General features: G+C 44.4%; 1 protein-coding gene across 2 annotated transcripts in view; it reads right to left on the reverse strand.

Moving 5' to 3' along the window:
- Nucleotides 1-16,161, reverse strand: part of ARHGEF18 (Rho/Rac guanine nucleotide exchange factor 18) — a 620,551-nt gene that overhangs the window by 56,847 nt on the left and 547,543 nt on the right. For both annotated transcript variants that reach the window (XM_040417798.1, XM_040417797.1), the window contains 6 exons: nt 15,119-15,244; nt 12,465-12,582; nt 2,640-2,888; nt 2,402-2,478; nt 808-986; nt 116-207 (listed from right to left, as the gene is read on the reverse strand). In XM_040417798.1, the coding sequence (XP_040273732.1) occupies nt 116-207; nt 808-986; nt 2,402-2,478; nt 2,640-2,888; nt 12,465-12,582; nt 15,119-15,244 (841 nt within the window). The remainder of the gene's footprint in view (nt 1-115; nt 208-807; nt 987-2,401; nt 2,479-2,639; nt 2,889-12,464; nt 12,583-15,118; nt 15,245-16,161) is intronic.

The following is a 16,161-nucleotide window of genomic DNA, read 5'->3' on the forward strand; positions in this document are numbered from 1 at the left end:
CCCCACCAGGCACGATGGGTCCTAGAGGTTGGATCTGCATCTATCAGACATTCATGGCAAATGTTGTGGATACGCCATAAAAGTCTAAGGTGGGAATACTCCTTTTTTATATTACCTTGAAGGTCCTTTATCCTAGCAGCACGCTCCGATGCTTGCTTGCGCTCTTCATCTGCTTCCCTGAGAAATTCTGTCCCTTCATCTGGACAACTGTATGAAATATATAAAACTTTTAATCTACATGAGAACAAAACTATCTAACTGTATAAAACACTGAGTTGGTATGTGACATCAGATCACATGAACTGTGAAAGATCATATAAAGTCAGTTAATTTAATTATGTTTGAATTCATTTCAATAAAGTCCTTTCATCACTCAGGTCCTTTCATTTCTCCAATGTCTACAGCATGGATGCAGGACTTTCACGAAGGTACAGACATTGAATATCAAAAAGATGGGAGAATCTAGTAAATTACAACTTGTTGCGACATAAGCTTGGGAAAAAAAATCTCCAAAATTACATGCAGTTATCCTGATTAATGGAGTTGCTCATCCATATCCATAGGAAAGGTGATAAATATCTTATTAGTGCGCGTAGGACTTCTGAGACCCCCATCGGTGAAAAGAATGGAGGTTCTTAGCCCCAAAGTATGAGTTGCTGAAGAGAAACCAAAAACAGCGCTTGGCTATGTCCAGCGGTCTCATACAGATACAAGGAGCTGCAGTGCCTTGAAAGAAAACATTCAGGGTCTGATGTTCCTGTCTCGCAAGTCCCCTGGAGGATACTTATTAAATAGCTAAATAACTACCTCTCCACAGCCCCTCGAATGAACGTCATCCAGGAGTTCCTCTCTTCTTTTGAGGTAGTGTGAATTTCATACATCTCTGGCCCATTTAATGAAGCACTTATGAGGAACATAGCCTTTTCTTCATTTGCCACCTCTCGGACAATTAGCTTTTGCAGAGAAATTACAGGAGGCTTAGCATCCTACAAGTAAAGGTTAATGGTATTAACAAAAATAAAAACCCATACAATTTGTTACTGACTACTCAAATAAAAGGCAAAAAAGTAAAGAAAAAAAAAAAGGTGGCTTAAAAAGGAAAGGATCTTGTGCAGGTTATCAAAACCAAAGAGACATATGATGTTAATGTGCTAGGACAGGAGGGTATTAGAGGGGGAAGGGTGAGGGTGGGCAAAGTCAATCCACGGTTGCCAAATTCTAAGTAAATGTTCATGTTTGTCTAGCAATATTCATTTTAGTTAATGAAAACCCTATTCTTTCTGCATCCCTTGTAGGGAGACCTTTTCATGAAACAATGGTTTGATTGGCTGCCAGTAGGAGGAAGGTTAGGAGACCATATTGAGTTTGAGTGCCGAGGTTTCATGGTGTAAAAGGGTAACTAACTGGTCACAGTGGATAACATTATAGAATATTTCTTTTAGGTCACCAAAAGAACTGGATTTTTTCTGTGTAGGTGTCCTCTCCACATCTGGTATACTTGCATGACACAAGATGAAACACTGCATACATGTGATTATAGGGGTCGTCCGGTTTCCTATATTGATGACCTATCCTCAGATCGGTGGGAGTCTGACTCCATCCCATTGAAGTGAATGAGAAAGATGAGCTGTAATTACATCTGGTGCAAAGTCACCAGTAAGCAGGTAAACATTGCATGCAATGTTAAATGGTGCCATTAGAAAGTACAACACGTCCTGCAAAAAAATACAGCCCTCATATGGCTATGTGAATGTAAAAATAAAAGTCATGGCTCCTGGAAGATTGCAGCGTCAGGCTAAAGGATCTAACTGGTATTCTTATTAGAGAGAAACATTACCATATCTAGTTAAGGCTACTTGCCATTTTCCGGTACTGAGATCCGGCAGAGGATCTCAATACCGGAAAAAAAGGGTTCTGTTTAGTCCTCATGCATTCTGAATGGAAAGAGATTCAAGATGCATCGGAATGTCTTCCATTCCAGCAGCATTCAGTTTTGTGTCCGGTCATAAAAATAGAAAAAAAACGGATCCGTCACTGAACAATGTTGACTTTCAATGTATTTAGTGACGGATCCTTTTTTTTCCGTTTTAATTTCACATAACCGCATCCTAACAGAACGGATGCATCCTGATGTGCAAAACCAAAACGTTACATTTAAGTTTCATTCCGGTATAGAGATCCTCTGTCGGATCTCAATACCGGAAGTGTGAAAGTAGCCTAATATACGTAACACTATACGTAGCATATTGAATAAAATGTATATTTTTTACATATTACTTTCATCTGGATGCTGCTGCAATTAAACACATTGTAAGGATTGTACATCCATTTTATTTGTTGACTTATTATTTGCAAAACTTTAAAATCTTAATGGGATTCTCCAATGTTCTAAACTACTTACCACAGAAGAAAATATGTATTTTTGATCCTTCTCTTGAAGTAAAAGTAAGACATCTGTTAGTAAAACTGCCAAGATATCTATTTAAAAAAAAAAAAAAAAAAGGTTTGGTTAATATGGAGGAAGTGTCACGACAGAGGATGTGTATGCAGTCCAATAGACCTCAAAAGTATAATCAGGTCTCACATTGCTACAAAAAAGCCAAATCACTGCTGAGCTTGTCTTGATACTGATCCACTACCTTTCAAACGTCCTGAAGCAGTCTTCCAGTAAAGCATGCCATCGTGAATAAGCTGCTTATGTTCCATGTCGTGCTTCCTAAACGTCACACCATTCTTCAGTTTACCATAAGACTTTGGCTCCATCTTGCCTATAATATCGTCCAGACGCTGTCCTTTTTCACTCTTGTGAACACGACAATCTACATCTGTGATGACTTCCTTTATTAGTGTGAGAGCCTGGGTCAAAGCCACAAAGTCTTCAGTTCCCTCTGAATAAAAACATAAGTCAACAATTTAAGCAAGGCTCTTTCGCTAGCCTGCCAATTGTGCCGCTAGAACAATTTAAAGGTTTTTTTTCATGTAGAGAATGTTAATACAAGCCTCTTACTAATGTATTGTGATTGTCCATATTGCCTCCTTTGCTGGCTGGATTCATTTTTTCATCCCATTTACACTGCTCGTTACTAGGGGTTTATGACCACCCTACAATCCAGCAGTGGTGGCCGTGCTTGCAAACATGGCCACCTCATATCTGTACCCTCTTTCCTGTCTGCTCCAGCACCTAATTTGTTCTCCCTTGTTCTTCCGTTTTTTGGTATTACATACAAATTGTTAGAATTTCAATAAAACATTAGTGGGCAGCACAGTGGCTCAGTGGTTAGCCCTGATGCCTTGCACCGCTGGGGTCCTAGGTTTGAATCCGACGAAGGACAACATCTGCCTGGGGTCTGTATGTTCTCCCCGTGTGTGTGGGTTTCCTCCAGGTACTCCGGTTTCCTCCTACACTCCAAATACATACTGATAGGGACCTTAGATTGTGAGCCCATTGGGGACAGTGTGATGATAATGTCTGTAAAGTGCTGCGGAATAGGTGAGTGTTAAATAAGTGTGTAAAATAAACAAAATTAAAAATGTAAGTCAAACCACCCAAGTCTATATTGTAGGTTAAACTTACAGAGCATCTGCCAATAGCATTTACACACTGCAATTTCCAGAGCTTAGAAAAAAATTTTTTTGCATTCCTGAAGCTCTAAAGATTTGGAACAATTCACTGCAACAATCCAAATTTTTTTTAGACTGGTTCATGAAATGAACCTGACCCAATGTTTACAAAATGAGTGTAGTAGCTAAGAAAGTGCCAAAGTAAAAATTATTCTTCTAACTGTAATTCAAATACAAGTAAGCAACTTCTGCAGCAAAAAGGGTTTCAATAACCATCCATAATTTGGTCTTATGGTTTACATTCTTGAAGTTGCATTCTGAGTTCTTTATTATAGCAAAGCACCAGAAAACCATGTTTAAAATAATAAAAGTTCTTACCTTACCTTACCCAGACCCCCTCAAATTCGGCGCTTCGGCCATGACCGTATTCCCCAAGTAGAAAAATGAGAGGCACTACTCACAAATGTCTAGTATTGCCAGCAGCACAGCAAACTGATGGGATCCGGTGATTCACAACACTGGATCCTCTAATGTTTTGTTTGGTATCAGTGGTGATGTCCTATATACCGCTGCAGCCATGCACAACTGAGTCCACAGATGCAGCAGAATAAAGGGATGTCACTGCTGCAGCCAAAATAATACATTACAGCAGCAGCCTGGGGAAGAGAATGGATCGGTAATGTTGGATTAAATGGGGCTCGGGCAGGTAAGGTGCATTTTTTATTATTTCAACAGGCTCCTCAGCACTTTGAACAAGTCGACTGTAATAATCCAAAAAAAGGAGAACAGGAGAACTGTTTTAAAAGAGTGTTTTTAATGTGAATATACACAGATCATAGCTAAAAAATAGTCTGTGAATTAAACTATGCATTCTAAACACAAACCAGTAATGAATATAAATCATTTGGAAAGCTTGGTTTAGAATTAGTTCTTACACTACATTCTGTATATTCGATGGAAAAAGTTCAAATTCTGCAACTGTATCACAGAATATCACATCCACTGGCTGCCATTTCAAGGGTGGTCCACTACACTGGAATAATACTGTAATAAAAGGTATGTGCACACATACTATCCTTGTCTATGACAAAGCAGCAGCGAACAGGAAGACAGACGGGAGACGGCACACTGCACGTGTCGACACCTCGTAAGTTGATCAGCAGGGGGGGCTGGTGTTGGACCCCCTTGATGACCTATCCTGAGGACAGGTCATCAATATTAAAAGCCCAGACAACCCCTTTAAAGTTTATGGTTAAGTTTGGCATAAAACGTAAGGTAAAAGCAAGGTCTTAAGAATAACTGATTAAAGGGGTTGGCCAGTGAACAAGTCATCACTAGGGATGAGTGAATCGACTTCGGATGAAACATCCAAAGTAGATTTGCATAAAACTTTGTTCCAATACTGTATAGAGCAGGAGCTCCGTACAGTATTAGAATGTGTTGGCTCCGATGAGCTGAAGTTATTGCTTTGCGAAGTCTCGCGATACTTCAGATAATAACTTCATAAATTAATTTGTACTGTAAAAAAAACATTTCCTGAACTCTGGTTCGGTTCCAATTGGTACCTTGAAACCGAACCCAAGTTCGGGAAATTATTTTTTTACAGTACAAATTAATTTATTAGCCGAAGTCTCGCGAGACTTTGCTAAGCAATAACTTCGGCTCATCGGAGCCAATACATTCTAATACTGTACGGACCTCCTGCTCCGTACAGTATTGTAACGAAGTTTTATGCAAATCTACTTACTTTGGATGTTTCATCCGAAGTCGATTCGCTCATCATCTATACACTGAATAGATAGGTGCTATACAGGAAAATTTTGGACTCCCTCACAGTGACCTTAACAAGCACTTAGAACTAGGTCATGTTTATCAAGCAGAATGTACTTATTCAGGGGTAATATGGACCTTCAATAGGATAGTTTATATCAGTGATGCCCAACCTGTGGCCCTTCAGCTGTTGTAAAACTACAACTCCAACCATGCCCTGCTATAGGCTTATAGCTGTAAGCTGTCCAGGGATGCTGGGAATTGTAGTTTTAGAACAGCTGGAGGGCCGCAGGTTTGGCATCACTGGTTTATATAAATGAAAAGATGGAGAGTTGATCTCAAATATCTCCATGCTGTGCAAGGTAAAGAAAAGTGGTCAAGCAGGATCATTGGAGGAACCCTCCTCACAAAAGTTCCTCAACCATCTGTCATGCCCCACTCTGACGATGTGGGTAGGTCGGCCTGGATTGCAGCACGAGTTTAGTGTTTGTTTTGGAGCCGTGCTGGATCCGCCTCTCATCAAGTGCACTGGGTGGGGTCATTAGTTTAAATAGTATACCAGCCCAGTGCTCTGGGCGGATTATACTATTCATTGTGGTCTTGGAAGCTAGGAAGGAAGGTTGGCTGTCTGTTCCAGCTCAGGAAGATAAGTGTTATTTCATGTTTGGTTGTTTTGTGTCATCTATCCCATTCAGGTTCTGTGCGAGCAGGCTGCTCCTATTTCCCCACTTCACCATCTCAGGGAATTCAGGGTTTTGTCAGCCCAGGCACGGGGACACCTCATACCTACCTTAAAAAGGTCTGTAGGTGGGCTGAGCAGTGCAGGGAAAGAGGTCAGGGATTAGTCAGGAGGTGACCCTTCCCCTGTCTCTCGCCCAGAGCCTGGTTGGTGCGTTATCTGTTAGACTGAGTGCACGCCCGCCGTGACACCATCTGCTAATGATGCACATAGATTGTCGTAACTGTACCTAATTCATAGAATCTATAAAACGCCCAAGTTGCTTTGTGACGTAGGGGTAAGTGCTGGTTCACTTTGCCCAAGTTGCAAGTCAAGTTTGGCTGATTTTATACATATGATGTGCACTTGCACAAATACAGAATGGTTTTGCAGGGAACTTGCTTGTATTATCAACTATGTAAAGTCAAGTACTGTTGTGTGTATAGCCATAGATATCAGCAAAACTGTGGTGGCCAGAAGGTTTCATATGATAGCTCGGCACTTATTGGATGACAGGAGCCCCACAAAGAGGGAATTTATAAATAAAATAAAAAGGCAATCGCAAGGAGATCGAGGAACACATTGGATAAATTATGGTTTCTGAGGACTGGAATCTAGCGGGTTGGTGAGCTACAGGTTTATTACAGTGGGGTGTACAGAGTCTCATGTCGACTTGAGCCCTTGGATTAGTGCAATGAAGTTTTGCATGAGTGATTGGTGGTGGGAGGTAGGGGGCTGGGATTTTCTTTGTATTTGACGAAATAAAAAACAAAAACGAGATTTTTGTATAACTTACTAGTAAAATATCTTTCTCGCTCTTCCTTGGGGGACACAGGAAACCTTGGGTATAGCTCAACTCCCTAGGAGGCCTGACACTAAGCGAAAACTGTTAAGCCCCTCCTCCAGCAGCTATACCCTCAGCCTGGAGAGAGAGACTGCCAGTTGCGTGTCCAAGTAGTGAAAGAAAGGCAATGACCAACCATGTAAAACCAAACAAGTCAACTACCCGACAGAGGCAACTAAACCGTAACGGTAAACCAGAACAATGGGTGGGTGCTGTGTCCCCCAAGGAAGAGCGAGAAAGAGATTTTACTGGTAAGTTGTACAAAAATCTAGTTTTCTTGCCCAATTCCTTGGGGGGGGACAGGAAACCTTGGGACGTTCAAGAACAGTCCAAGAAGGGAGGGACTACAGCCCAAGGCGAAAACCACCGGGGGTATCAACAAACAGCCACCTGCAAGACCAGGCGGCCCAAAGCAGCATCCGCCGATGCATAGGTGTTCACCCTGTAGAACTTGGTGAAGGTGTGTAAGGAAAACCAGGTGGCCGCCTTACACAGTTGTTCAGCCGAAGCCCGATGCCTCTGAGCCCAAGAGGCACCGACCGCTCTGGTAGAATAAGCGGTAACACCAAAAAGAGTCTCCTTGCCCTTGGCACGGTAAGCCTCGGCAATAGCCATCTTGATGAAGCGGGCAATAGACACCCTGGACGCCGCCTCTGCGCGGACCCTCCGGAACCACAAAGAGTCCGTGCGCCGATAAGGTCCAGTGACTTCCAGGTAAATCTTCAGGGCCCTAACAACATCCAGGCTGTGAAGCTCCCGTTCTCGAGGATGAGAAAGAGACGGACAAAGGGAAGGGAGGACGATGTCCTCATTGAGGTGAAAAGCGGAGACCACCTTCGGAAGGAAGGAAGGGTTCGGACGGAGAACCGCCTTATCCTGGTGGAAGACCAAAAGGGCCTCCGTGCCGGAAAGTGCCGCCAATTTAGACACCCGTCGAAGGGACGTGATGGCCACAAGGAAAATGACCTTGCAGGACAAAAGGCGAAGAGAAACCCTCCGCAAGGGCTCGAAGGGGGTAGACTGGAGTGCCGCAAGCACAACATTCAGGTCCCAGGGTGGAATGGGAGGGCGAGACGGGGGAACAGAGTGAGCGACTCCCTGGATAAAGGTTTTGACTGTTCAGAGAGGGGCCAGAGGACGCTGGAAGAGGATGGAAAGCGCCGAGACCTGACCCTTCAATGAGCTGAGACCCAGACCCAGGTCCAGATCAGACTGTAAGAAGGACAAGACCGTGGGAAGGGAAAAACGAAGGGGATGAACATCCAGATTTTCGCAAAAACCCAGGTAAGACCGCCAGGTCCGGTAATAAATCCTGGACGAGGCCAGTTTTCGTGCGCGGATCATGGTACGAACCACATCTGCCGAGAAACCCCCTCGCGTTAAAACTGCGGTCTCAATAGCCATGCCGTTAAACGTAGCGACCCTAAATGCTGGTGGAAGATCGGCCCTTGAGTGAGGAGGTCTTCTCTTAGAGGCAGCGGCCAAGGCGCGTCTCCCAGGAGCAGCATCAGGTCGGCGTAGCCAATCCGGGGCTATCAGAACCGTAGGCAAGCCCTCTGACGCGATTTTTCAGAGAACCCGTGGTAGAAGAGGGAGGGGCGGAAACACGTACAGGAGGGAGAATTCCGTCCACGGAAGAACGAGAGCGTCGGCGCCGTACGCCCTCTGGTCCTTGGACCTGGACAGGAAGGTGGGGAGCTTGTGGTTGAACCTGGAGGCCATGAGATCCACATCCGGACGACCCCAACGGAGGCAAATGGACTCGAACACATCGGGATGCAGAGACCACTCGCCCGGGTCGATCGTCGTCCGGCTGAGGAAGTCCGCCGCCCAGTTGTCCACCCCCGGAATGTAAATAGCCGACAAGGCCGGAACATGAGTTTCCGCCCAGTGGAGGATGTGAGACACCTCCCGCAGAGCCGCTGCACTGCGAGTGCCCCCTTGATGATTTATATATGCCACAGCCGTGGCGTTCTCCGACTGGACACGAACGGGACGGCCCCGAAGCAGGGGAGTCCAATGCCGGAGCGATAGTAGAATCGCCCTCAGTTCCAGAATGTTTAATCGGCAGTTTGGACTCCGATGGAGACCAAGTGCCCTGGACGGACCGGGGAGGAAACATTCCCCCTTCCCCCCGGAGAAGTCGGCCGCACACTGGGGGTCCCTCGGGACGCGAGAACGAAAGAAGCGAACTGGAGGGATACAACTTCGAGAGCCCCTGGGACTTACGCCAGGAGGGTTGAGTCCGAAAAAAAGGCTTTTTACGCCTATCCTGGGAAGAATTAGATGACGGAACGGACACGGATCGAGCAGCGGAGGCCCTGCGGGAAGAACTAAAGCGCGAGATAACAGGACGGCCTCGAGTGGCGCTCTTGGTCCTAGGCTGGCGAAGATGGGAGCTCTTCCCCTCCATGGCTTCAGAAATGATTTTGTCCAGGCGGGTCCCGAATAAGCGGGAGCCCGCGAAGGGAAGGCCAGCAAGTGACCGTTTGGAAGCGGCATCCGAGGGGGTGGAGAGGGGGGGGGGGAGAGGGGGAGCAGGGCTGGAACAGCCACTCTCACCATCCTGATGTCTTCACCCTCTGTCCGTTCCAGCAGGGTTGCCCCTTCAGCTCCTGGCACCGCAGTGGCAGGAAGCTGGAGAGGGGCTTGACGAGTGGGCGACCCTTACGCTGGCGGGATGCAGGGAAGCTGGGCTGCCCTGCTCCTCCTTGTCTTCTGTGGGGGAGGCAGCAGTGCGGGAGACCGGCACTGGCGCAGCTCGACCCCGGGAGAAACAGAGAGGTCCAGGCATCTGTTGTCCCTGAGAAAAAATAAAATAAAAAAAGGTAAAAAGAATAAAAAGAGAAATGAAGGAGAAAACAGCCCTGCAAGCAGGGAGTGTCTTGCCTTCTTGCAGTCTCTCTCTCCAGGCTGAGGGTATAGCTGCTGGAGGAGGGGCTTAAAGGGAACCTGTCACCGGGATTTTGGGTATAGAGCTGAGGACATGGGTTGCTAGATGGCCGCTAGCACATCCACAATACCCAGTCCCCATAGCTCTGTGTGCTTTTATTGTGTAAAAAAACGATTTGATACATATGCAAATTAACCTGAGATGAGTCCTGTATGTGAGATGAGTCAGGGACAGGACTCATCTCAGGTTAATTTGCATATGTATCAAATCGTTTTTTTTACACAATAAAAGCACACAGAGCTATGGGGACTGGGTATTGTGGATGTGCTAGCGGCCATCTAGCAACCCATGTCCTCAGCTCTACACACAAAATCCTGGTGACAGGTTCCCTTTAACAGTTTTCACTTAGTGTCATGCCTCCTAGGGAGTTGAGCTATACCCAAGGTTTCCTGTGTTCCCCAAGGAATTGGGCGAGAAAACAGTTCATACCAGGGTGGATAAAAATCAATGATTTAAAAAAAATAAAAGATTTTTTTGATTTAAATCTGTTTTTTTTAAAATATAAAATGCTTTTTGAGGAAAATATATTACCATCCAAAAGGTTATTCCATCATAAAATAAAGATTAGTTTTTTAATGATGTAGAATAAGGCTGTACATGTTTAATTTTTTTGGTAAATAAATTCCATTAATCCATTCACAATGTCATGCTCTTCCAGAGGTTTTTGTAAGATTATTGGGCAGTTTCTCTGCCTACAAGATATTATCACAGATGCTTGGTTTACTTTTGCAGATCTCAAAACTGAATTTGACTCAGCAGAGATCACATGCCTCTTCTTCACAGCAAAAATGTTATAACATGAACAGAGTTGAGAAAAATACCTTAATCCTAACTTCTACAAACCTATGAATGCAGAATCAACCTAATCAAACTAAGGCTACTTTCACACCTGCGTTAGGTGCGGATTCGTCTTGTATCTGCACAGACGGATCCGCACCGATAATGCAAACACTTGTCTCTGTTCAGAACGGATCCGTTTGCATTACCATGAACAAAAAATGCAAACGGATCCGTTTTGACTTACACTGAAAGTCAATGGGGGACGGATCAGTTTTCAATTGCACCATATTGTGTCAGTGAAAACGGATCCGTCCCCATTGACTTACATTGTAAGTCAGGACGGATCAGTTTGGCTCTGCATTGTCAGGCGGACATCAAAACGCTGCAAGCAGCGTTTTGGTGTCCGCCTCCAGAGCGGAATAGAGGCTGAATGGAGGCAAACTGATGCTTTCTGAGCGGATCCTTATCCATTCAGAATGCGTTGGGGCTAAACTGATCCATTTTGGGCCGCTTGTGAGAGCCCTGAAACGGATCTCACAAGCGGACCCAGAAACGCCATTGTGAAAGTAGCCTAATATGAAAAGTTGTTATTCTAAAAATCTTCATCTACTTGTACCTTCTGGACTATTATAAATTATACCAGAAGGATTAGTCTTTATGTAGAAAACTATGATTTAAATCAAGCCTTACTGACTAGTGATTTAAATCTGGTTCATACTAATACTGGTAAGGCTACTTTCACACTAGCATTCGGGGTTCCGCTTGTGAGCTCCGTTTGAAGGCTCTCACAAGCGGCCCCGAACGCATCCGTCCAGCCCCAATGCATTCTGAGTGGATGCGGATCCGCTCAGAATGCCTCAGTCTGGCTCCGCTTGGCCTCCGTTCCACTCAGCAGGCGGACCCCTGAACGCAGCTTGCAGCGTTCGGGTGTCCGCCTGGCCGTGCGGAGCTAAACTGATCCGTCCAGACTTACAATGTAAGTCAATGGGGACGGATCCGTTTGAAGTTGACACAATATGGTGCAATTTCAAAAGGATCCGTCCCCCATTGACTTTCAATGTAAAGTCTGGACGGATCCGTCTGACTAACTTTCACACTTAAATTTTTTTCTGAATTATAATGCAGACGGATCCGTTCTGAACGGATCCCAACGTTTGCATTATAGGAGCGGATCCGTCTGTGCAGACACCAGACGGATCCGCTCTGAACGCAAGTGTGAAAGTAGCCTAGCTGGGAACTCTTAAGAAATATAAAACTTAGCTTTTACTTCGTTTTACAGATAAGATATAAAAGGTACTCAAAAGAAGTATAATATATAATGGAGGGTCAGATCAGGTACCGTTTGGTGAGGCTAAAGGGGTCAAATGAGGCTCACAAGTCTCAGTGGTGGTGTGAACTCCACATTGCAGCAATATAGCAAAGTGCCTAGGTACACTATCCCTCATAGACCCTAGTCTGTTGATGGGGAATAACTAAATGGCTGCAATCAGAGCACCCGCCCTGAAAAGAGCGACCCCCAGGCTCTGGAACCTCGGACCTATGTAATCCACCCAAACATGGACTAACCCCTAACCCAAACGCGTTTCGCCGGTCATCCGGCTCATCAGGGAGCAGCTTTGAGGGACAGTGCAATACTGAGCGGCAGTGGCAAGCAGACACTACCTGCCACTTCCTTTTGCACACCTAACTCTGCCCACAAAAGGCGATATTTATTGTGTGGGATACATTTATATTAGTGGCAAAACCCCTTTAATGTTAAAAGAACACTCACAAGCTGCAAACTGTCAACACATAACCTTTGTGACACAGTATAGAAAATATAAAGGCTGGTTTCATACCTTCAGTGTTCTGAATAATCCTTTCCACCAAAACTGGATACTTGGTGATCCTCTGAGTAACCAGTAAGAGACACTCCAACACCCCCAGCCTTCTCACAATAGTAGAATTACCTATTTTCTGATAGAAACCAACAATAAGGCCCTTTTTTCATCTTCATTTATACACAACATCAAACACCAGCCTTATTACAATTAAGGCTACTTTCACATCTGCGTTTTCCTATCCGCTATTGAGATCCATCATAGGAACTCAACACTGGAGGAAATGCTTCAGTTTTTGCATTCTGCATTCCATTCCGATGCGTTCCCATGATTCTCCCAAAAAGGCTGCAAGCAGCGTTTTTGAGTGCGTCATGGGATATGGAGCAAGACAGATGAAACACAATGTAAGTCAAGGATGCCGGATCCGTTTTTTCAGAATAAAACAGATCTGGTGCCCATTGACTTACAATGGATTTAGTGCCAGATCCATCTTGTTCATTTGGAAGATAATACAACCGGATGCGTTCTGAACAGATGCAGACAGTTGCATTATATACCAGATGCATTTTTACTGATCCCCTGACGGATCCAGCAAAAACTCAGATGTGAAAGTAGCCTAATACTGTGACTCTATAATGAACACAAGCACTTGCGTCATTTGCTTTCTATAACAGATACAAATCACTTGGAATCAGAAGCAAATCTCTAGGCCACAAGAGGGCGCTCCAGGCTGCATATAATACAGTTATTTGCAGCTCATTTATCAACTTGATTGATTTAAAACAGAACTTTGTTTTCCTGTGGCAGTGCTTTAGGGCAAGGATGGCCAACCTGAGGCTCTCCAGCTGTTGCAAAACTACAGCTTCCAGCATGCCCAGACTGTCATCCTACAGCAGGGCATGGTGGGAGTTGTAGTTTTACAACATCTGGAGAGCTGCAAGTTGGCCATCCCTGCTTTAGGGGAACTGAGCTCTTGCTGGTCGGTTATCTTGACATGTTCCAAGTTTTTCCTATCATGCTTTGCTGTTCTTAGTATACAGAGTTCAATTTTGAAATGAACAAACAGGTTATTCGGAGACATAAGGACAACTGTTGTCACTCCCCTTTCGCTACTCTTCAATTTATAAAAATGTATTAGTGGATATGGACAACAGAGCAGGAAAATTCCATGCCTGAGTTAAATAAATTATGAAGGATGTGAAGAAATGCAAATTTTATCTAAAGCAATGCCACACCTGCCCAAGGGTCTGGTATTGGGGCTCTGGTCCATTCACTTCTAATGAGCGGAGCTGCAATGCTGGACACAACCAATGGACAGGCGTAGTTCTGTTCCGGGAAAACAAAAACAGCTATAGGGGATATTTATGAAGACTGGTGATTTAGACGCCGGTCTTTGTCCCTCATGAGCTGGCTGTTCATCCACCTCAGTTCTGTAGAGGTGCTGGCTTCTACATAACTTCGGCGGACTTTACACTTATCTAAACCTGCTTGTGTAGATTTAGATCATTTTCTATGTCTAAAAGGGGCGTAGAAAATTATAAATTTTCTTTTCTGTAATTTGAGAAAAGAAAATGCCATCCAGCTTTTCCAAGTTCCTGAAAGGCAAATCTGGGTGGCCATGGCACAGTCTGGTATTGAAGAAGATGATGTATTTAGGTTATTATAGTATTCAGCAGTCGCCATCACAGCTCCAAAGCTACCCAGCTTTCCTAGGAGCCTGAAAGGCAAATCTGCCTAGCTATGGCGCTATTTAAAGGGGTTGTGTCATCTCAGACAATGAGGGCATATTGCTAGGATATGTCCCCACTGTCTGATAGATGCGTGTCCCACCACTAGGACCCGCACCTATATCAAGAACAGAGACCGAAAATGGTGGAGAGTGCACTGCGCATGCACAGCCGCCCTCCATTCATTTTCTATGGGGCCGGTGAAAACAGCCGAGCACTGGCTCAGCTGGCTTCCGTCGGGCCCGTAGAAGTAAATGGGAGCGTTGGCCGGTCATATGCGGTGCACTCCCTTTCACTTCTATGGGGAGAGCTCTTGGTGGTGGCCGGACAAGAGTCCTCCAGCCACCACTTTGCGAGGCTCCGTTTAGGAGATTGGTGCAGGTCCCATCTATAAGACAGTGGGGGCATATCCTAGTAATATGCACACATTGCCTGAGATGAGACAACCCCTTTTAGAGTGAGGAGGGGTATTTATTGTGGCAGATTTAGTATTTCACAGTATCTACTACAGCTCCGCATTGCATGGGTATAATGGTAAATGTATACTGTTTCTGGCATATGCAAACAATGTGATTGCGTTTTACACAAAACTGCCTTGTACTGTGCCCGTTGGTGCCGCCGTATTTGCATTAGCTTTGTAATTGTGATATGAGACGGATGAGGAGCAAGACAATGGTACTGTGGTTGAATTCCAAGTTGTCCTTTAAGGAGAATACAGAACCCTAGTACATTGTTCATTTCCCCATACTGTATATATTGCACAGCACAATATGTGGATCTTTTTCACAAAGTTTCAGCTTTTTAAATACTTGTAATAATTGTACCAGTTTTCAGAGGGTCACTGCACATAACCTTTATATGTCAAGTCTTACATTTTTCCACATATCTATTACACCTTTTATACTAATAGTAAGAATGTGTTTGGTTTATGAACTCGTTACTTACTTTCATCAGATTCTGAAATTTTTTATTCTCTCGCATAAGAAACTTGTAGTGACCAACTGCTTTGTTGTGTTGGCTGCAGAAGACGCCATACTTATTCTTCATTCGCTCACCAGTGTCGGCTGAGAACTGAGCACACAAGGCGAAATTATTAGATTAAATATTCAAATACAAATTATAGACTAGACAGATTCATTCTAATGGCCATGCAAAGTGTCCCTGTTTACTATGTAGTTAGTATTATGCCAGCCAGATGTACCGAATATGCAGAGGAAATCTGCTACAAATGTGCAGCAAAACCCGCACATAGAAGGGAGATTTATCAAAACTGGTGTAAAGTAGAACTGGCTTAGTTGCCCACAGCAGCCAATCAGATTCCTCATTTCATTTTCCAAAGGAGCTGTAAAAAATTAAAGGTGGAATCTCATTGGTTGCCATGGCCAACTAAGCCTAATGAAAGCCTTAGGCCTTTTCATTAGTCTACACGCACACGACCATATGTATTATGCGGTCTGCAAAAAGTACGGCAGATGGGCTGCATCCATTTTTTGGAGGATCCATTGTAACAATGCCTATCCTTATCCGCAAAACAGACAAGAATAGGACATGCTCTATATTTTTGGCAGGTCTATGGAATAGACATATGGATGCAGAGTGCTGTCCGCATTTTTTGCGGACCCAATAAAATGAATAGGTCCTTATCCAATCCGTAAAAAAAAAAACGGAACGGACATGGAAACAAAATACGTTCGTGTGAATGTAGCCTTAGTCTTGATAAATCTCCTCCATAATGTTTTCGTTTAGCCAAAAGTCTAAAGGTCCAATACATATTAGTGTATTGTCCGCCAAACCAACCGACAACATCGATTACGCCAACAGTTCTAATGTGTATGGAGAGCTCCTGACTTCCAAAAACGGTGATATCATGGGAGATTGAACAATCCATTTGTTCTCAGTGTCTGGCAGTGGTTTTCTCGTCTATTGCCCCTGGTTTCCACCAAACTGAACATGTATGGGTATGGTGGAGTCAGGAGTGACTGATGACT

This window comes from Bufo bufo, chromosome 2 (assembly GCF_905171765.1).
Source record: "Bufo bufo chromosome 2, aBufBuf1.1, whole genome shotgun sequence".
NCBI lineage: Eukaryota > Metazoa > Chordata > Amphibia > Anura > Bufonidae > Bufo > Bufo bufo.